This window comes from Lepidochelys kempii, chromosome 16 (genome assembly GCF_965140265.1).
Source record: "Lepidochelys kempii isolate rLepKem1 chromosome 16, rLepKem1.hap2, whole genome shotgun sequence".
NCBI lineage: Eukaryota > Metazoa > Chordata > Testudines > Cheloniidae > Lepidochelys > Lepidochelys kempii.
Genome location: NC_133271.1, coordinates 20,729,290 through 20,750,896, shown reverse-complemented (window position 1 = coordinate 20,750,896; position 21,607 = coordinate 20,729,290). Strand labels below are relative to the sequence as shown.

Genomic DNA, 21,607 nt, shown 5'->3' with positions numbered 1-21,607 from the left:
ACACCTCCATAGGTAACCCATTCCAGTGCTTCATCACCCTCCTAGTGAAAAAGTTTTTCCTAATATCCAACCTAGACCTCCCCCACTGTAACTTGAGACCATTGCAACTTGTTCTGTCATCTGCTAACACTGAGAACAGCTGAGCTCCATCCTCTTTGGAACCCTCTTTCAGGTAGTTGAAAGCAGCTGTCAAATCCCCCCTCATTCTTCTCTTCTGCACACTCAATAATCCCAGTTCCCTCAACCTTTCCTCATAAGTCATGTGCTCCAGCCCTCTAATAATTTTCGTTGCTCTCCGCTGGACTCTCTCCAATTTTTCTGCATCCTTCATGTAATGTGGGGCCCAAAACTGGACATCAGTACTCCAGATGAGGCCTCACCAATGTCGAATAGAGGGGAACGATCACGTCCCTCGATCTGCTGGCAATGCCCCGACTTATACAGTCGAAAATGCCGTTAGCCTTCTTGGCAACAAGGGCGTACTGTTGACTCATATCCAGCTTCTCATCCTCTGTAACCCCTAGGTCCTTTTCTGCAGAACTGCTGCCGAGCCACTCGGTCCCCAGTCTGTAGCGGCGCATGGGATTCTTCTGTCCTAAGTGCAGGACTCTGCACTTGTCCTTGTTGAACCTCATCAGATTTCTTTTGGCCCAATCCTCTAATTTGTCTAGGGCCCTCTGTATCCTATCCCTACCCTCCAGCGTATCTACCTCTCATCCCAGTTTAGTGTCGTCTGAAAACTTGCTGAGGGTGCAGTCCACGCCATCCTCCAGATCATTAATGAAGATATTGAACAAAACCAGCCCCGGGACCGACCCTTGGGGCACTCCGCTTGATACCGGCTGCCAACTAGACATGGAGCCATTGATCACTACCCGTTGAGCCCGACAATCTAGCCAGCTTTCTATCCACCTTATCATCCATTCATCCAGCCCATACTTCTTTAACTTGCTGGCAAAATACCGTGGGAGACCATATCAAAAGCTTTGCTAAAGTCAAGGAATAACATGTTCACTGCATTCCCCTCATCCACAGAGCCAGTTATCTCGTCGTAGAAGGCAATTAGATTAGTCAGGCATGACTTGCCCTTGGTGAATCCATGCTGACTGTTCGTGATCGCTTTCCTCTCCTCTAAGTGCTTCAGAATTGATTCCTTGAGGACCTGCTCCATGGTTTTTCCAGGGACTGGGGTGTGGCTGACTGGCCTGTAGTTCCTCAGATCTTCCTCCTTCCCTTTTTTAAAGATGGGCACTCTACATTAGCCTTTTGCCAGTTTTTCGGGACCTCCCCTGATCGCCATGAGTTTTCAAAGATAACGGCCAATAGCTCTGCAATCATATCCGCCAACTCCTTCAGCATTGTCGGATGCAGTGCATCCGGTCCCATGGACTTGTGCTCATCCAGCTTTTCTAAATAGTCCCGAACCACTTCTTTCTCCACAGAGGGCTGGTCACCTCCTCCCCATGCTGTGCTGCCCAGTGCAGCAGTCCGGGAGCTGACCTTGTTCATGAAGAGAGAGGCAAAAAAACTATTCAGTATATTAGCTTTTTCCACGTCCTCTGTCACTAGGTTGCCTCCCTCATTCAGTAAGGGGCCCACACGTTCCTTGTGTCATTCTGGTTGCCATTTGCTGTTGATCGGCTATCAGTTCCTTTCCATACAGTGATTAGCACTGCACAGAATATTCAGAATCTGGCCTTGCCTTGTACCTTATTAAAGGTTACAGTTAACAATGTTCAAAGCAGAACAGCTGTGTCTGGTTTGGGGTATGATTTCTTCACTCTGCCAAAGGTCTCAGATATGTTTTTTCCCTCCAGTATAATCTTAAAATCCTTCTCCTTTTGAGGGTCTCTAGCGGATGACATCTGAAGGCGTATTCCCTTCCTTTGCTTTTATCCTAAGCCTCATAAGATTTATGTACATTGAATTGTATAAGCTACTTATCTGCCCTGGCTCTTATTCTGTGTGGGTCCATTTTCCATTGTAGTCTCCCACCTTCATTCACAGGAGATGCCAGCACTGTACTTTTTAGTGTATGTTCTCTCTTCCAAGCCATATTGATCAAAGGAAGTATGGCATTCTTCATGTCATTTCTCACTAGCGCTTGGGCTTTGATTTCCATGCAGAGGCATTGTCCACTTCACTAATTCATCTCTTGTTCCATGCTTATGGCTTTAGTGTTGTTGTGAATTTGTTGCCAGGCATTCATGCTTAATACATTATTTTATTATTTATATTAGGGTAGAACTTAAAAGGCCCCATTGTGTCAGATGCCATACATACATATAGTAAGAGAGAATATAGTAAGAGCTTACATCCTAAATAGATAGAGAATGGGAGAAAGGAAGTATTGCCTTCATTTCACAGATATGGGGCGGGGAAACTGAAGCACAGAGAGATTAAGTGACTCCCCCAGGGTCACACAGGAAATCTGTGGCAGACAAGGGAATTGAACCCCACTCTTGAGGCCCACTCCAATAACTTTGCCACCGCACTATCCTACCTCTCTAAATCTGAGAACTACATTTCCTACCTCTCTAAATCTGAGAACTACATTTCCCAGAATGGCCTGTGGGAACCTCTCTGCTAGGGCAAGTTCTGCTGAGACAAGGAGAAGAGTGTACTCGAGAACATTCGCTGTGGGCTCGCTCTGTTATCGATGTATGAAAGTGACTTGTACGGGCTACTGAAACGTGCTTTTAAATAGAGTGAGCAGGAGAGGCCAAAAGCATCTCCTCTAATTGCATGCTTGTTCATGTGTCTAACTGCAGCTCCGTGTGCCAAGTAGATGAGGGGAAAACCCCCACGGGGCAGCTTGTCGTTCAGCTTTGCCTCTGCCCTCCCCGCTTGGAACGCCAGGGCTGCCTGCAGCAGCTGAGTGGGTAAATGTAACATTTTGATGCAGTTGGTCGCAGAAAGAACTTATTGCATGCATCACCAAAGAATTAGAGAAGCATTTTAAGATGCTGCATTATGTATGAACTGAGCTGTGTTGCTGATTTAATGGCCAGTAGGGCTGCCGTGGTGGGTGGAGTCTACTGTGAAGAACAATTGCAGCTGCTCTTTTGTGGGAGCCAAGCGGGTGTCCAAACGGGCTAGCCACAGAATAGAATTGGTCTGGTCTCGTTGGTTTAGTGCTGCCGGAGTTATATTTTCATACGGCAGTTTCACAGGCGACGAGGAGAGACGGGACTTTCTCTTTGGTCTTGGTGTCTTACCAGCTATTATATTGTATTGTTGTTATTTGTATCACGTGATCAGCTAGAGATCAGGGCCCCGTTGCGCTGGGCACGGTGCAAACACAGAGTGTGAGACAGTCCCTGCCGCGAAGAACTCCTAGTCCAGGAAGTATTTTCCCTGTTGAACAGCTGAGGAACGGAGGTCAAGAGAGCTAAAGTGATTAGTCCAGTGTCACAGAGGGAGTCTGTGGCTGTGTCTACACTGAAAAGTGTAGCAGCACCGAGTCTCAGAACTTGGGTCAGTTGACTCTGGCTCACAGGGCTAGAAATAGCAGGGCTGATGTTCCTTCTCTGGCAGGAACCCAGGGCTCCGAGACCATCCCCACTCACCGGGTCTCAGAGCCCGGGTTCTACCCCGAGCGGGAGTGTCTACGCTACTATTTGTAGCCCTGCAAGCCAGAGCCAGTTGACACTTGACTCTGAGGCTTTGCCTTTGCAGCAGAGACGTACCCACGGGCGGAGCCAGGAAATTAACCTAGCTGTCTGGAATCCTAGTCCAATGCCTTACCCATGAGACCATCCTCTCTGTCTAAGGTGTCAGGGCTGTTCCACTCCTGCTTTTCCGCACCCCTCCAAGGGTCCCCAGCAGAGCGATGCATCGCTCCTGTGCATTGTGGATTTTTTAAAAATGAAACACTTTGTAAATCTCATAAGTCAGAGGGAGATTTAAATGTATGTTCTTGGAGCCCCCTTTAAACCAACTGCATATTACTGCACGTGTTGAGAAGTTGTTAAGGGAAAAAGCCAGAGGAATAATCTGTACTGACTGCAGCTTCATCAGGTATTGAGCATTCCATAAATCTCTCCATTCAATTGTTCGGCTGGGTTTGAGAATCACAGATTTCCACCATGACACTAGGTCAGGGATACCGGGATCCTCCCTGGCATGTGACTGGTCTCTGAAATAACGGATGAGTTACGGTATGTGGTTGCATATGTGTCCAGTCTTACCAGGTGCAATACACTTAATGGCTAGAAAGTATGTGTGGGAGAGGGAGACGGGGGACATACAGGATTAATGGCATTTAGGGTCTGAAAAAAAAAACCCATAATCCACAGCAAGACCTGACTCTTTGCCTTGGACCCTGGCTGTGTTCCACTGCATCAGTGTCCAGCCCTGCGGTACTGGTGTGGAGCTGAAGGATGCAAATGTCCCAACTCTATTCTCGACCCCACCTGTCCAGAAAGGTACACGAGCCGTTGCTGTAAAACAGCCTGACCGTGGCGAGTCTCTTAGGCCCTGCACCTGCAAAGGGCTCTTTGATGAGGCTATTCACGTACCGCAGATTTGTCATGCGTATGGGTCTTTGCGGGAGCAGGGCCTTATTTCTCGATGCCTCAGTTCCTCCTTTGTAAAATGATGTTAATACTCAGTTTCATCACCTTTTGTCTGTCTTGTCTGCTTAGACAGTAAGTTCTTCGTGGCAGGGACTGTCTCTTACTTGGTGTCTGTGGAACACCTAGTACAATGTGGCCCTGATCTCAGTTGAGGCCTCTAGCTTTCTACGGTAACGCACATAATAATTGCTGAGTCCTTTCTGGGCATTTTGCTAGAAGAGAAGGAACATCACATAGTCTGGACTGAAATTTAGGAGTCATAGCTTCTGTTGCCTGGTCCTGCAACTGACTTACTCTGTGAACTTAGGCAAGGCACATTGCTTTCGTTTATAAAACAGGGATCATATTTGCCTACCTCACAAGGGTGCTGGGAGACTTAAGTAATAATGGTAAATGCCTGGGGGTCCTTAAGTGAAAGAGGTGCATGAATATGGTGTTGGTTGTTTCATCAAACGGGAACACTTGTGGTTTGGAAAATGTTATGGTTTCGTTGTATTACTGTACCTGCTAAGAGCCCTAGTCATGGACCACGACCCCACCGCAGCAGGCACTGTACAACACAGAGCAAAATAAGACGTCCCTGCCCCAAAGAGCTTACAATCCAAGTATAACATGAGACAGCAGACAGACAGACAGGGAAGTAGAAGGAAACAGAGCCAGTTTGATAGGCGGGGATATTAGCACATCAGCAGCCCGGCCGTTGTCACAGTGTGACTGGAAGCCAGTTATGTAGTTTTATGGCATTGGCAGGATGTGCTGTGAGCCACGACAGAGAAATTAAATAAATCTCTCAAGTGAAAGGTTTTTATTTTACCTTTAATTCTCCTGAGATCTAGGTTGTTCTGTTGCTTTAACGCAGCGGATGATCTGCTTTTGTAAATTGCAGCGCTAACACGGTGTAAACTGAGCAGAAGTGATTAGGGAGGGGAAAAGCCGATTAAGACATTTGGGCGGCGGGGCGGGGGGATAGCTGCCTATGTTGTCATCTCAAGGAAACATGTCACTGCAGTAGGGCTCACTGTTTAGCAGCTCCTGCATTCAGTGGTGTGGGTGCAGGATTTGTGGTGTGCATGCACCATTTACCTTTGTGTTTACTGAGCCTCCAGCCTCAACTTGATTCAGAGTTCAATGCATGAACCTCCCCTAACAATGTCCAGTTTGAATAAACTGCATGTAGCATAGAGCGAGGAGAGAGGCACTGTAATGACCAGTGAATCTCCAGTACCTTTCCCAATAGGATTTTTAAGTATTATTGCGTAAACCTCAAGCTACCTAGGATCAAATGGGGGAAGTGAATAGGTCGCCCATCCATTCATTCCTATGCCTTGGATAGCGTCCGCGGTTTTTTGACTCCTGGGATGCCCAGCTCAACAGGTTTATTGATCTCTAGATGTACGGTTGGGGGGGAGGGGGGGCAACTAAATACACAATGTAACTGGTGCACCTGGACCACTGGAGTCAAGGTGCATTAACTACACAATTGCTAATACATCCCTTGCAGCTCCACACAGTATGGGAACAGTATTGCAGTCGCTGGGTACGAGATACGGTGCATGGGGTGGTGTATTTGCTTACCATCGATGGAGCCATTTCCTAACATGCTCTGAAGGAGGTTCTTCCTGGAGGCAGTGATTTTTTTAAAATGTTCCTTCCTGAAACAGATTCTTTTTTAAATATATCTGACCTGCAGATAGCCTTGAGCCACAAGATTGTGGTGTTGTCTCCAGATTGCAAGCTTTTGGAAGCAGGGGCTAACTTTTTGTTCTGTTTTTGTATAGCTCCTAGCACAGTGGGGTCCTGGGCCATGACAAGGGCTCCTAACTGCTGCTGCAATACAAATAATAATTTAACAACAATAACAAGGGCGTTGAGCTCTGGGATTTCAGTACAGCTCCCTATAGAGATAAGAACTCGGTAGGACGTTGAGATCTGGATTCAGATCCAGACTTTTCCAAAGTCCTGATGTGTTTCGATCCAGAGTTTTGAGCCAGATCCATCTCTGTTCAGAAAGTTACTAAAAAAGAAACTGGTGTCTGAAAAGAGAAAGGAACGTGCGGATCTCTGAATACGCTCTTCGAGAAGTAGCAGCAGAGCGGATAGGCAGACTCCCTCTACTGGGCTGTTTTGGAGCTTCTCAGTCAGTGGAAAGAGGAAAAAGGAAAGGGTCATTTCCCCCTGCATGAACAGGAACTTCGTAGCAATCCAGAGCAGGGGGGTATTAGCACTCCACCATATCATTACAGCTTAACATCTGGTCTCACCCAAGCAAACTTGGATTTAGGGATTTTACAGGCCAGTGTTGGAATTATGCCAGGGCTCTGGGACCTGGCAGTTGAGGGATGAGCCACGGTACTTTGCGTAATGGGAGGGCAGATTAATTGAAAAGTCCCTTCCACTCCTCCACCAGCCTAATTTTGGCCGCCGAATTTCCCCCACAGGCTTGAACATGCTTCTCTGAAAACCTCCAAGTGTTGCAATGTTAAAAAAGCAGTGCAGTAAAAAAGTGTTAATACTTCGTTGAGCAGTTATATGGGGGGACTCGCTGTTTGCTTTGCACTTTCCCATATTTTTTTATAATGAGTAATAACTGCCGGCAAATGTTTCTGATTAAATCCTCTCCAGGCTATTGATTTATGGCGAGTATTGCAGCCATATGGAGTGCGCCCAAAATACGCTGAATGGTCTCATTGCGAGCAAAGAGGACGTTAGGCAAAAAGTTGAGGTAAGTGGCTGTGGGGGAGACCGGGATGATGCACGGGGCGTTCAGTCCAATAGGTCTTCTGTGTGCCTCCCTTCCTGGATTTACTTCGTTGTCAGGTTTAGAAACTGCTGCTGGGATTGAATGATTAAGGAGAATTTCCCAAGAGCGTCGATGAAGAGGGAAGGGAAGAATTGGGGGCTGATTCTGGGGCAGTACAAGGGGGTTGGCAGGCAAAGATAGCTTCTCATCAGTGTTCAGCCACCCATCTGCCAGTGTGCCGCCTGGCATAAATTAGAGCAGCTCATGCATTCTTTACTTGGACTACTGAGCAGCCCAGAATCTCCATAGTACCTTGTACTATTGCCCCCATCTGCCTCCCACGCCCACCCCGTGCAGGGCCAGTGCTAGAGAAGGTCCCACTGGCCCCTTGTAGTTTTTTAATAGTCACTGTACGGAGCAGGGGGCAGAATCACCCTCTTACACCTGCATAGCCTCCACAGTGCAAGGCTTAAAGCCACCATGTTTAGGCTGTTTCATGAATGTGTTTCATTTTTTCCCCTTTTTAAATACTCTGGCTTTGTAGCAGGAAGGCCCTCAAAGCCTCTCCCATCCAGCCAGTTGTGTCACAATAAATGACAGCCATGGATGATGGAAAAGACCCAATTCATCGTCCCTCTGCAAGGTGCTGAGCACCCTCAATGCCCATTTAGAGATTCATGGATTTTCAGGCCAGAAGGATCATCCTCTCTGACCTCCTGCCTCACACAAGCCAGAGGATTTCACCCACTTGTTCCTGCACTGAGCCCCATGGAAGACCACTGTTTATGTCGCTGGGAGATCAGCACCTTATAGAGTTGGCCCCTGTATCACTCAGCCCACCTTCCCGATAAAAAAAGGCTTTATCAGTGGATCAGACGAGCTCAGCACAGCCGGTTTCCCACATAGCCTGTCATTCCCACCCGCTGTTTTCCCCTCTGTAAAGCCCATCCGCAACCTCCTCACATTTCATTGCTCAAAAGCGTCATAGGGCTGCATGTGTGAGTAACCCTCAGCCCTGCTCCCGCCCCCCGAGCCTGAGAAGGTCAGCTCCGTGAAGACGAAATCACTTCCACCCCACGAAGATGAAATCGCTCCCTGCCTCCGTCCGTCACTGGAGTGTTCTGGGACCGATCCAAAGCCGGGGGGGGGGGGGAGGGAGGGAGGGAGGAGTCTTTCCATTGACTCCACTGGGCTTTGGATCAGGCGCCTATGTCGTTGGTGCTGAATTTCTGGCAGATGTGTTTGTGCTGCTGGAGCCAGGTGCATTGTGGGCAGTTTCCACACACCGCTCTAACAGCTCCTGCTCTGGGTCAGCCCGGCCCTTCCTCCCGCCGAAGCTCCAGTTTTGTGCCTCCCTTAAGCAGAGATTTTGGACCACATTCAGTTCTGGCACAAGCTGTTACTACCTTCTGAAGTCAATGGGGACATGGGCCAACTTATACTGACTCGGCGTTGGGGACTGAAGTGTTCTATCTCCTGTGCTGTGTGCCCAAATAGCTCCTTGGGGCTAGGGCAGCGAGACCACCCACCCCCCATCTTCTCTTTACAGCAGTAGGAATCTGTATCGCATGGGCTACCAGACTAGGGATGATCTCTCTGTCTAGTGTAGACACTTCTCCTGCCCCCGCTCTGGTCGTAGCTGAGCTCCTCACAGTTTTTAGTGTATTTGTCCTCACAGCACCCCTGTGAGGTAGAGGAGCCAGAAAGGACAGGCTACTTGAGCGGCTAGTTGTTTCCAGCCGTAATTCCTGCTTCATTTGTGATGTTAATCTCAAATCGCTGGGCTGCCTCTGCATGTTACTTTATTGTCCACCAATGGCCTGTGATTCACCATGCAAATGCAGCAGAGTGGTTACGAACTGAATCCCTTTTTATAACCCCCGCCAGCCTCCCAGCTCTCACATCAAAATATTACGATCCAGATTATGTCCAGTATCCAAGGCGCTACTGCTGTGACCTCTAGCTGTTCGCACATTTCTCCTTATTTAATTACATTTCCGCTTGTTAGCAGAGCCTATCTCTCTGCATAGCCTAATACACGTTGTATCAGGCCCATCGCAATGCACGAGTCTTATAGTTTAATGTGGTCTGGGATAAGGGAGACACTCTCTCTCTCTCTCTCTCTCTCCCTCCCTCTCTCTCTCCTTCTAGGTGGTCCCCCGCTCTAGTGGGTTTGGGGCAGTCGCTCACTATGTCCCAGTCACTGTTTCCCTATGGTGGACTGGATAGGATTCCCATCAGAACCGGCCAATGCTGCCCCTGAATCAGCTGGAGTGGTCACTACTTGAGCGATCGGAAACATGGTGCCACTCCCCTACTCCCCAGGAGTGTGGGTATTCTGCTCCTAGCACTTCTGTCCCCTGCCTGGCGAGAGGAAGCAAGGGACTCAGACCTAGGTCTCCTACATGCAAAGGAGCACAACTAATGGAAGTGATAGGCGGTACTGTGTATATGATGGAACTGGGACATTCGCCCCAACCCCAGTGCCCCTACTGGAAAAATTAGGAACTCATGATGCATTGTGCTTTGAGAGTTTACAGAAGCAAAACAAAGCAGCTTGAGAAAATTTTTTTCCCATCTCTTCATTTATTTTATTTCATTTCATTGTTAGGAATGCACATTAAAGGTTCAGGATGGGAAGTTTAAATTGCAAGATCTGTTGGTGGTACCAATGCAGAGGGTCTTGAAGTATCATCTCCTATTAAAAGTAAGTATTTCGGAATCAAAATTTTCCTCGCGGTGGCCACTCTTGCCGTAGCATCTCTGGGCTTTTCCCGTAGCAAATGGAATCAGCAGAGCGAGGGATTTTTTTTTTCTTTAAATGAAATAATTACTACAGCTGCTTAAACACAACATAACATTTGTGCCATCTTTTAAAGTACAATGACCAAGGGTAATTCCGCACTAGTTAGCCACGAGAGGCAGTTAATGAATATAAAATAAGCTTTCATATCGTCTGATTATGTGTGAAATTCCTCCCGTCAGCTCTGTGTAGCAGATCCACCAAGCACCAAGAGCTTTGCTGGTTCGTCTCCTTATGGCGATAGCTGCCGACTGCCTGCCACAGCTTCGTTGCTGTATGTTCACAGTGGCATGCAGTAATTGGTTTATAGCCTGTATTATGTGCTGTTACATGAGGTGGGCAGTAGTGTGTGAAACTTTCCTAACGCACTCGGAATAATTTTTTGCAGGAGCTTCTCAGCCATTCGTCTGATCGGCCAGAAAAGCAACAACTCAAGGAAGCTTTGGAAGCCATGCAGGTAGGAGATGAGTGACGCAGTCTACCTGCAGGGAACTGGTAGAAGCAGCATGCCCTTGAATGTTAGGCTGCAAGGGTGGAGATGAATCCAGGTCGAGGCGATTGACATTTAGGTGTGTTACAGTAGCACCAAGAGGTCAGTGCCCCGGTGCATTAGGCACGGTACAAACACATAACAGAAATCATTCCTGCCCCAAAGAGCTTAAAATCTAAAGACTTATTTCTTCAAAGATGGTGATGCTTGCAAAGAGTTCAGACATTGCCATTTTAGATAGCTCAGCTTAAGGGTGTTAAGATTCCGTAAACATGCTTCTTATTTTCTTTGCAAAAGCTGCAGGGGCAGGATGTGTGTGTCACTACTCAGATGCAATACTTCTACCTGGGTTGGAAGGAAGGTCAATTATGTGTAGGAAAAAATTCAGAGGGAAAAGTGCAACACATCTGGGCAGATGAAAGAGATGCCTTTCCTTTATGATATGCATATGCACTCTAGTTGCTATTAGAAGTCATTTCACAACAAATGCATAGTTGGCACCATTATCTTCTCTCCAAAGCACAGTGGGAAGCTGGTATTGGCTGACAATTTTGCACTGATAACCATTGTACATAGATGTACTGTGACAAATTCGACTCTTGCTTTCACCAGTGTAAATCTAGTGACTCCACTGACGTGTGGAGTTACTTCGAATGTACACCAGTGTTGTAGAAATTTGTCCCTCTTAGTGTGTTTGTTTACTGTGCGTCTGCATGGAGCATAGATGGGGATGCACCATCATCCAGATCCGAATACCACTGAGTGGAGTGAGTTGGGAATTTTCCATCTAAATTGTCTGGGTCTTTTTGATGAAAAATGGCTTGTTCACAAAATGGAAATTTCTGTGTGTTTGAAAGTTTTGGCAAAAAGAAAAGGAGGACTTGTGGCACCTTAGAGACTAACAAATTTATTTGAGCGTAAGCTTTCGTGAGCTACAGCTCACTTCATCAGATGCTGTAGCTCACGAAAGCTTATGCTCAAATAAATTTGTTAGTCTCTAAGGTGCCACAAATACTCCTTTTCTTTTTGCAGATACAGACTAACATGGCTGCTACTCTGAAAGTTTTGGGGGTTTCAATGAAAACCTTGAAACCCCCAAATTTGAGAAAAATCACAACAAAAACAAATTCATTTTTGTCACAGTTTTCTGCAGGTTTCTCTGGTTTTACAGTCATGTAATTCGGAGCAGAATCAGCCTGTAGGACCAGTCATTAAACCCAGATTGTCTCCATGACTAGGAGAGCATTTACCACTGAGCTGTCCTCTATGTTCTGAGATCACGTTGTTTGTTTTCTGCCTCTGAGGATCAGCTTTTTTTCTAATGACTCTGCGTTTCCTAGGACTTACATAAGTTGAGTGACCTTTTTAGTCATTATCCCTGCTAGCCAGTGCATCCAGAGCTGGTATGTAGGTCATGGGAACATGAAGGTTGTTTGAAGGACATTGCAGTCTAATCCACTGCTGCTAACAGGCACTGACCTACCTTGATTCTCTTACGTTACAAAGCTAAACTTGTGGGTTCCACCGGAGTAGTTTTCTAAAGCCCTTCTTTCTGCTACACGAATGATCTAAGTGCTGCCTATGACTCCCTAAATGCTGTGGGTGGCGTCTCACCTTCCTGACCAAGTGTGAATTGAAAGTTTGTTTGTTTTCCTGTTGCAAGGATCAAGAATTACATCAGTCGTGCCCAAGGCTGTTGCATGCTATGTGCCTTCGACTCCTGCCACAGTCCGTGGGAATTAAGGATGCCCAGCACCTTCCAGAATAAGGCCGGGACGGGGGTGGGAGGGGGGAGGGCTGATTCAGTGAAGAGCTTAGAGGTGCGTAGCTCTGCATTGATAGGACTGCTCCTGTGCTTTAAGTTAGACACGTGTTTAAGTGCCTTGTTGAGTTGAGTGCCTGAAATCCACGTTTCACACACACATGCATAAAGGGGGAACAGTCCCTATTACGATATAGGGCCCGATCTGAAGTCGATGGCTGTCTGTCTGTTGATTTTGTAGATTCATAGATATTAAGGTCAGAAGGGACCATTATGATCACCTAGTCCGACCTGTGTCTGAGCTACTGAAGTCCTCAAATCGTGGTTTAAAGACTTCAAGGAGCAGAGAATCCTCCAGCAAGTGACCCGTGCCCCATGCTACAGAGGAAGGCAAAAAACCTCCAGGGCCTCTTCCAATCTGCCCTGGAGGAAAATTCCTTCCTGATCCCAAATATGGTGATCAGCTAAACCCTGAGCATATGGGCAAGATTCATCAGCCAGATACCCAGAAAAGAATTCTCTGTAGTAATTCAGATCCCACCCCATCTAACATCCCATCACAGGCCATTGGGCCTGAGTCAGACCCATAGAGCCTGACCCGTTTTGACTATTACCCCTGAGATTTCTCCCACTGTGTTGGAAACTTCAACCAATGTATGGGTGGGATTGGGAGGAACTACCGAGGTCCATAATATAAACCTGGATGGTGAGCAAGGATTTAAATGGCGGGGGAGGAATTGGGAAGGAGACTCTTTGAAAATAAATCAATGCCTTTAATATATGGAGAGAAAGAGCCGCGACGTGTCCCTCCCTCCCCCCACTTTTCAGTGTCTGAGAGTATGTCTACACTGCAGAAACTAAAGACCCATTACAGCAAGTCTCCGAGCCTGGGTCAGCTGACTCAGGCTCATGCTATGGGGCTTACAGCAATGTAGACATTCTGACTTAGGCCGGAGTCCAGGCTCTGAGAGCATCCCCCTCGCTGGGTTTCAGAGTGCAGGATGTCTACACTGCTATTTTTAGCCCCATAGCATGAGCCCAAATCATTTGACCTTGGTTCTGAGACTTGCTACAGTGGGTCATTTTTTTTTTTTTTTGCAGTGTAAACATACCGTGAGTGCTGGTGTGAGCTATTCAGTCTGATATCCAGAACTCCCCGCTTGAAAAATGCACTGTTCACTGCGCGATTAGTGAAATGTGGTGAGAGTTTAAGAAAGGGAGAGAGTCACAAAGACATTTTCATGCATTGCAGGATTCTGTCTTTCCACTGTTTGACTCCTCTGGTGGCTGTGTGGTTTTGAAGAGATCAGGCTTTGTTGAAGAAGATGCCTTGCAATGCTGCTAATAATAAAAAATCCTGGCTGTGCTAAAGGTTCAGTGTTTTCTTTATAGAGCTGCTAGTCGCCATCAGACAGGATCATTTGCTTCCATTTTCACACCGTCACGAGGGTATAGATTTGACTCAGTGTCGGACATGCCATGGTCACAGGAAGCAGCAAAATTTTACTTTAATTGGTATGAAAATCTCAGCTTAGTTTTCAAATGGTTTATTTCATCTAGATTCCAGCCTTGTTCATTAGCTGGCCGATTCTAGCGCTCCTATGCTCCAGTGATGGGAAATCCAGGCGTCTAGTTAGCCAAGCCTAGAGCTGAATTGTCCCAGGGGCTTCAACCTCACTTCTGATTTTCCATGCACGGTCATTTACAGGAGCTAGCAATAGGATTTGCACAAGACAACAGCATTTGTACAAGATTTGCACATGTAAGTCTTTGGCATATGCAAAATCCCATCACCTGGTGCATGGTCTTGCACGCAAATCACTGTGTACAACACAAAGGTTGCTTTAACGCTTGTTACATTGTGAAGGGGCCCAGTTTGCACATCTTGTCAAGCTGATGTTTCACTGTAGATCTCACAGCTGTGCTTCTGCCATGCGTGCAAGATGGCATGCGCCATAGGAGGAAGCAGATGAGAAGGCTTCAGGTGACTTTGACATGCAGGGGAATCTTACTTCACTTGATCACTTTACCTTTCCCCCCCATCCTGTTACCAACACTGACTATTTAAATGGTCTTATAGGATGTTATGTAAGTATTGTCACTTAAGATTGTGATTATCATCTCTGATTAATTCTTCTTATGTTGAAAGGCTGTAGAAAGTTTGCACCCAAGGGGATGTCTTGAAAAATTCTGTGCTGTTCAGATTCAATCCAAGCTGACAAGAACTAAAGTTGAGGGAAAAGAGACAGAAGCATCTAGATGACAGGCCATAAATATATTAAAAAATACGGTTAAAGATGTAAAGTATCAGGGGGTAGCCGTGTTAGTCTGTATCCACAAAAACAAGGAGTCCGGTGGCACCTTAAAGACTAACAGATTTATTTGAGCATAAGCTTTTGTGGGTAAAAACCCCACGTCTTCAGATGCATGGAGTGAAAATCTGTCAGTATATTTATGTCTGCAGCTGTAATTTTCACTCCATGCATCTGAAGACGTGGGGTTTTTACCCACGAAAGCTTATGCTCAAATAAATCTGTTAGTCTTTAAGGTGCCACCAGACTCCTTTTTGTTAAAGATGTAGTAAGAAATTAGTGTGGTGGAAGGGTTAGAGAAGTCTTTCTCTGCCCTCTGGGCCAGAATTCAGGTAACTGGGGAATTTGGCCAGAGAATGCAATAACCAGGAGAAATCCGATCTCTGTAATGCAAAGACACACTTGGTTACTGTGACTCTGTTTTCAGCACAGGAATAGTTCCACTAAAGTTTTTCCTTGTATTGGAAGAATTCTTTTACAGATGTCTTAACCATTTGCAGTTGGAATGTTAGAGCTTATGTATGTTCAGGGCTCCCGGGGCTATTTTGCAAGATGCTTTACCTTTAAAAGAACTCCAGTGATGGTGCTGAAATAAGCCCCGATCCAGCAAAGCACTTCAGCGCATGTTTAAAGTCGCATTGAAGTACATGGGAGTACTGAAATGTTTTTAGGGGTTTGCTGGATTGGGGCCAAAGTGCTAAAAAGTTGTCAAGAGGCTTAGGAGCAAGTACAGACCTGGTCCTTGTTCAGAGTAGCTTACTGTCTGTTTAGTTAACATATAGACAGAGGCTGGGCAGAGATACAGTGATTAAGAATGTCTGGCACATGCCTTTTACACAAGGATGGTGGTGAATGGAGTGAAGAAGGAGTTGAAAGAAGAGGGAGCACTGAGGTGGAAGGCACTGAGTGAGAATGGAGGATAAAGGAAATAAAGAGCTTTTTGGCTCTTCTCAAAGAGTTATGCTGGATGGAACTGGAACGTCAGCTCAGGTAGCAGCTGAATGGAAAGTCAGGACTGTGCTTTCGAAGACTTTCTAAGTCCGTCATACTTTCTAAAGCTAATTGAATGTATCGCCCTCTTCTGTTGATCGGTAGAGTTGAGCTGTAGCTCACGAAAGCTCATGCTCAAATAAATTGGTTAGTCTCTAAGGTGCCACAAGTACTCCTTTTCTTTTAGCGCCTATCTAGTTATTTAACAAGAAAATCTCAGGGCACATGGGAAAGGATGGAGAATGTTTAGGCCAAGATGCTTAAGGAGTCTCAGAAGGGTTGAATGATACAGCTGGCAGAGTCCTGAGCACTCTTGGTGTGTGAGTACTGATGCAGAGATTATAGACAGTGATACCAGACATGCTTGGGTGGTTTGCTTACTTGGTTTTAATTGACTGATTCTTGTTTTAAATCCAGCAGAAATATTTTGCACTAGTTCTGAGTTCCCCGATTTGTATTTACTCAACATAGCCAACGTGCTAGATGGTTGTTTTGATTCCCACAGAGCTGCTATCTTCACTTTCTGAAGTGACTCCTGAAGTCGAGTGTTTTGGGTTTTTTTTTTAAGGATTCTTGATTAGAAGGGAAACAGAAATACTGAATCAGCATTTGCTTTTCTTTTAAGGACTTGGCCATGTACATAAATGAAGTCAAGAGAGACAAAGAGACCTTAAAGAAAATACGTGAATTTCAGAAATCTATAGAAAACTTGGTGAGTTTGAGAATCTTCTCTCTTCCCCCTAGCCCCCAACTTTTTATTTTATCTTTAACAACATACTTGGACTCTCCAGACAAGTATTAACAAATTTCAATCACCTGTACTTATCTTTAAAAGACCCATTTGTATTTGATCAGCCTCTTATTATCTGTGTATTAATTGTGTTCAAATTCCAAAAAAGGGAATCCATTCATTATAAAATCTACTTGATCCTGATAAGGGTTTCCCATACTTTATTTCTGCACACTGCTCATGTTGGGGGACCATCCTTCTCCAAAAATGAATTCTTGCACATCTAGCTGCTGTTTAAAATGTTTTTATTTTGCTGTTAAGCGGGTAGAGAGAGGAGATGAATAAACATTTTCATGAACAAAAGTATAGCCCCGGTATGCAAGGGAAAGAACAGCACAAGTAATATATTCCTAAGCACAGAACTCCAAAAGTATGGACCAGACATCTATCTTTCAAACCATATGAGGGACTGATCTGCTGAAGTCAATGGGGGCTGAGTACACTCAGCACTGTGCACCTCTCTGTCTTATCCTGAGTCCAAAGGACACTGTGGACTTTAATAAATGATTCTTTAACAAACTTGAGACAGAATCCCTAGTTTTCAAGAGAAACCTAAGAAAACTCTGAAGTGGGATGTAGGCCTTTCCAGCTCATAGGTTTTGATTGGAACAGTCATGATAAGCCATGATCTGTATGAGAAATGAGATGCTCTTTAAAAACTGGAATGCGAATGGGTCCTTTAAGCATCTGCTTTTCCCTGCTGCAGTCTGAGAGCTGGTGTGACATGCAGAAGATGAAATGTTAGCAAAGCAGTAATTTCTTTCTTCAAATCAATCTCCCACACACTCTGCTCTGTGTTTAATTTCGTTTCTCTGTAATGGATGTTATGGATTTATTCTCATTATGTATACACAACCCACACACAGCACAGCAATGAAATAACCACAGATTATATGCACAGCTGTATAAAATATGTATTTTTCTGATCAACGGTGAAGCTTCAAGATTTTTTTTTTTTAATAAAAAAAAAGAGAACTCTGTTGGTGGAGTGTTTCGTATCACTCAATAACAGTGCTGTATTGAGTAGCATTTGCAAGGGCTTGGGGGCTGAGAGAGATCCATGATTCTGGTCTCTGAATCTGCCCCAAATCTGTGGTTTTGGTTCCAGATGGGATCCAAAATTAGAAGATCTCCATTTTCTGGTTCCAGTGCAGTTTCAATAGAAAAATCTCCTGAGCCTAGCTGATCTCATGAGATTTCTGACATCCAGAGTGGAAATCTTGCAAAAATTACTTGACCGCTAAACCTTTGCACCCTGATCCTTGACTTGACTTGTTGTCAAACCCAAACACTAGCCTCGGGCTCCTAACACCACTTGTAGTGTCGTCTTCTATGGTAACTGTCACCTATTGGAATTCCATCTGGCTGTAGGTGATAGTGTTTATATGAATCTCTGCCGCTCAAGATACACCCCAGAGTACAGTCTTACGCGAGTGCGTCTTCTCTGTTTACTGTGTCTTTGGAATGTTCTCCCTCTGGGTATTCAAGTCCATCACAGCTAACATTACTGGTGAGGTGATTCACTTCTGGGTTGTGTGTTTTGGTGAGTGGCGGTTCTCTCCTTTGCTAGGGGCCTATTTTGGAATCTGAGCTGGGCGGGGGGATTGGGGGGGGCTTTATTGCCCTTTGGAAACGGTCTCTTTTGTTTCTTTACGTTTTGTGCCACATTCAGAGACCTTTTGGGTTCAGAAATAAAAACCTCTCATTGCTAACATACACTTTGCTACCTGCAGCAAGGGAAACTGGAAGAATTCGGGAGGCCAAAGATAGACGGTGAACTTAAAGTCCGTTCAATTGTGAACCACACCAAGCAGGACAGGTAAGTGAATGAAGAAACAAAGAAATGGACAGTGGGGGAAAACAAAGACACCATTCTCCCAGAAAACCAATTTACAAGAAACACCATTCAAAATACTAAGTGCAGTACAGGGCGCCTTATTGCTATGCGCCTGGAGTAGGGTGACCAGAGGTCCTGATTTTATAAGGACAATCCCGATATTTGGGGCTTTGTCTTATATAGGCACCTATTACCCTGTCCCAATTTTTCACACTTGCTGGCTGGGCATCTTAGCCAGGGGCTCTAATACGGCTTAACATCGGTCTTGGGATCATAATGGGTTTAGATCCATAGGTCATGGGCTCAGTCCCATCTCATGCTGGCCCACCCAGGGGCATTGCCTTACACTTGGTGGCCGGTGTAAGAATTTGAGCTGGGTAAACTTCTGAGGTTCAGAATGAGGTTCCCGGACCAAGGTGTGTACGTAACCTGCAGGTAGATGATGTGGCTCCCTGTCCCCATCTAGTGGCTGAAGCACAGGAGTTTATCAGTCTGCTACTGCCTTTGAGCCAAAGAAGCTTGGAAAGTAGAAGTTCCCGCTTTTAGGTGCAGAGGCTGCAGGTTCAATTCCCATTGCTGACAACCCACCTAGGGGGAGTTGCATTACACAGAAAAGACCGGGTAGATCATCCCATCTATCCTTCTGCCAATACAGGATTTTTCCTACCGTACATTTTGTAATGCACTGGCCAGTCTAGTTTAAAGAGGCCCGATCTTCTAGAGACCAGAAGTCAGACCGTAGTATGGATTTCAGCTCTCCGCCTCCCAGCAATATAGTGTGTTTGAAACCAGGTGTGGCCCATTATAAGGAGGTGACAGGTAAACTGTGAAATTCATCTCTAGGCCCAGGTTCAGATGCTGACTAGCACTCTCCCAAAGCCTGGAGGGTGTTCACTTCCAGTGTTACTCCTCAGGACCCAGTCATATGTCCCACAATGCCCAGCGGCAGAAGCTTTCAACTCTGATGTTAAATCATAAAAAACTGGCAATTCTAGAGTCCACAAGTTTCATCCACAGTGAAATGTTTAGGTGTTTTTTTGCTACTTTAAATCTCATTGTTTGGGGGGCTAAAGCTCTCTTGGGCTTTGCAAGTGCAAACTCGTCTCTGTTCCAGTTTTGATTCACTGCCAACACGTGGAATTGTAGGACATGTCATTAGCTTAAAGCGACTTACACTGATTTTGAGCCCTACAGAGAGGGGTCTCAGAAGAAAGCCCTGTCTTCTTATTTTTTCAGCAGAGTCAAATAAAGCTGCATCCTATTGAAGGGATTGCGTGTGCTGGGTGGAGCCTTCCAGTGGCTGATTTCAGGGTGTCTCAAACAGAGCTGGAGGGCTTTTTCCTGTATGATTACAGAGTACTGTATGTTTTCTGGAAGTTACCTATAAGTGAAATATACAACAGCTCTTGGGTGCTCTGGATTACAGTTAGAAGAGCCTCAGGAAGCTAAATTGACGTGTCTTCTCACTACATGGCCTGCAGATGAAACACCTTTAAAACCCTCTTTGAGAGCTCAGTCGTCACACGAGTCAGAACATTTTCTTATAAAAAGAACGGTTGTTCTGAAGTTTTTCCAAATAAACAAAATTAACCTTCAGTTTGTTTTTCACCTAGTCCCTCGCCCAGTAAGACGATCCATGGGCCAAATTGTCTCCTTATGGTCAGTTGAGTGACACCAGCAGGACATTTGGTCCTATGTTTGCACACGTTTCATTCTCCTTAATTTGGTCATTTCTTAGAATTGCATTAACGCCCAGTGCCTTTAACATTAAATCATTATATAGCTAACAATGTTTTCACTGTCCTGACCAGGCAATAATCTCTGCTGAGCTTTCTGTGAAAGGTGTATATAATTAGATGTGGGATTTGGTCTCTGGCAGGTATTTATTTTTGTTCGATAAAGTGGTGATCGTCTGTAAAAGGAAAGGATACAATTATGAGTTGAAAGAAATTATCGAGCTGCTTTTCCATAAGATGACTGATGATCCCATGAACAACAAGGACATTAAGAAGGTAGGTGGACAGAGCAAGGAACTGGCTTAGCTCTCTTGGACAGTTTTTCATACCCATGCAGGTCAGTGTCCTAGAACACCCCTCTCCCATCGGACTTCAAAAACAGAAATAGTGCTTGTAAAATCAGGACAATCAACCCTTTGACTGCAGGGCAAAGAGCTTAGAAATGAGAGGCTGAGCTGGGTCACCTGACCTGGGGCCTGCAAAAGAGCCCTGAGGAAGTTAGGATGACTTGACTGGAATGGAGGAAGCTGCTCTGTTCTTTTACAGAAGCCACTCTCTGAGAGAGTAATTCACAGACAAATTGGAAAGGATAAAAATGACCTAAAAAAAGAATGGAGGATGGGGAAGAATGGGCAGGACATGCACGTACACACATTCTTATTCCAATTTCCGCATCCGGGTGAGTGGGCTTTAGTTGTGTGTGTCTCCTCCGGGGCTCCAAGCTTCATCCTCTCCATGCCTCGGTGCATTTAACAGACTACTACACTAGTATTCTAGATTGCAGATTGTGGCAAGCGAAGCGGCTCTTGCATTCTCAAGCACTAGCTCCTAAGCTGTCATTGTGAGAGGGAACGTGGGCTGGATGGCCGGGTTTATCCTTGCCTGTCGTTCAGAAGAGCTAATGGGAGTGGAGCCTCCGGCAGTAACTGTTCTGGAAAAGGCATCTCGGTTATTCCTTCCGAGTCCTGCATGGGAGTATCAATACTTGGGTTCAGATATCCCGGTGGAGAGTGCTGTTTCCCTAAAAATGGCCGACCCAAAGGTCGTGGTGGAAGCCTTTGTCTAGTGGGATCTTAGTAGCTTCTTGGACCGGTCCCTCAGCAGACAGCCCTCGAAGCTGTAGAAAGTGTTTGTTTTTCGGGGTTAGCATGGACATGGCAGGCTCTTTGCATTTGGTACGCTCTTCTAAACCAAGCTTCTCTGTCAGAGATGCATATACTTTGCCTGGTTTGGGGCTGAGGTGAGGGCACAGAGGAAGATTGGCATCCCAGGAGATCCTTGGCAGCTTTGGCCACCCCGTTAGTGTGGTCCAGTGTACGGGATAGCAACAAGGGAGCTGTTCTGTCATTTTGAAAATAATTAGTGGCTTTGCTGCTGTGATGTTGAAGAAAGATTGCTAGCCTTGTGTTTTAATGAATTGTGTTTCCACTTTGCTCTCTTATGCTTTCTAGTCTCATGGAAAAATGGTAAGCAACCACGAGATCCACTTTATTTTCTTTAATATTGTAGTGAACTGGCTAGTGTGTATATGCACCACTGCCTTCTGCAGGGCAGGTTGGATGTGTGTCAT

At 45.6% G+C, this 21,607-nt stretch overlaps 1 protein-coding gene across 8 annotated transcripts in view; it reads left to right on the top strand.

Moving 5' to 3' along the window:
- VAV2 (vav guanine nucleotide exchange factor 2) overlaps positions 1-21,607 on the top strand; it is a 326,398-nt gene that overhangs the window by 282,012 nt on the left and 22,779 nt on the right. For 6 of the 8 annotated variants that reach the window (XM_073313966.1, XM_073313965.1, XM_073313962.1 and 3 more), the window contains exons 9-15: positions 2,772-2,882; positions 7,200-7,299; positions 9,929-10,024; positions 10,509-10,577; positions 16,300-16,386; positions 18,198-18,283; positions 20,181-20,313. In XM_073313966.1, the coding sequence (XP_073170067.1) occupies positions 2,772-2,882; positions 7,200-7,299; positions 9,929-10,024; positions 10,509-10,577; positions 16,300-16,386; positions 18,198-18,283; positions 20,181-20,313 (682 nt within the window). The remainder of the gene's footprint in view (positions 1-2,771; positions 2,883-7,199; positions 7,300-9,928; positions 10,025-10,508; positions 10,578-16,299; positions 16,387-18,197; positions 18,284-20,180; positions 20,314-21,607) is intronic. The other 2 variants (XM_073313964.1, XM_073313963.1) reach the window with 1 other exon arrangement.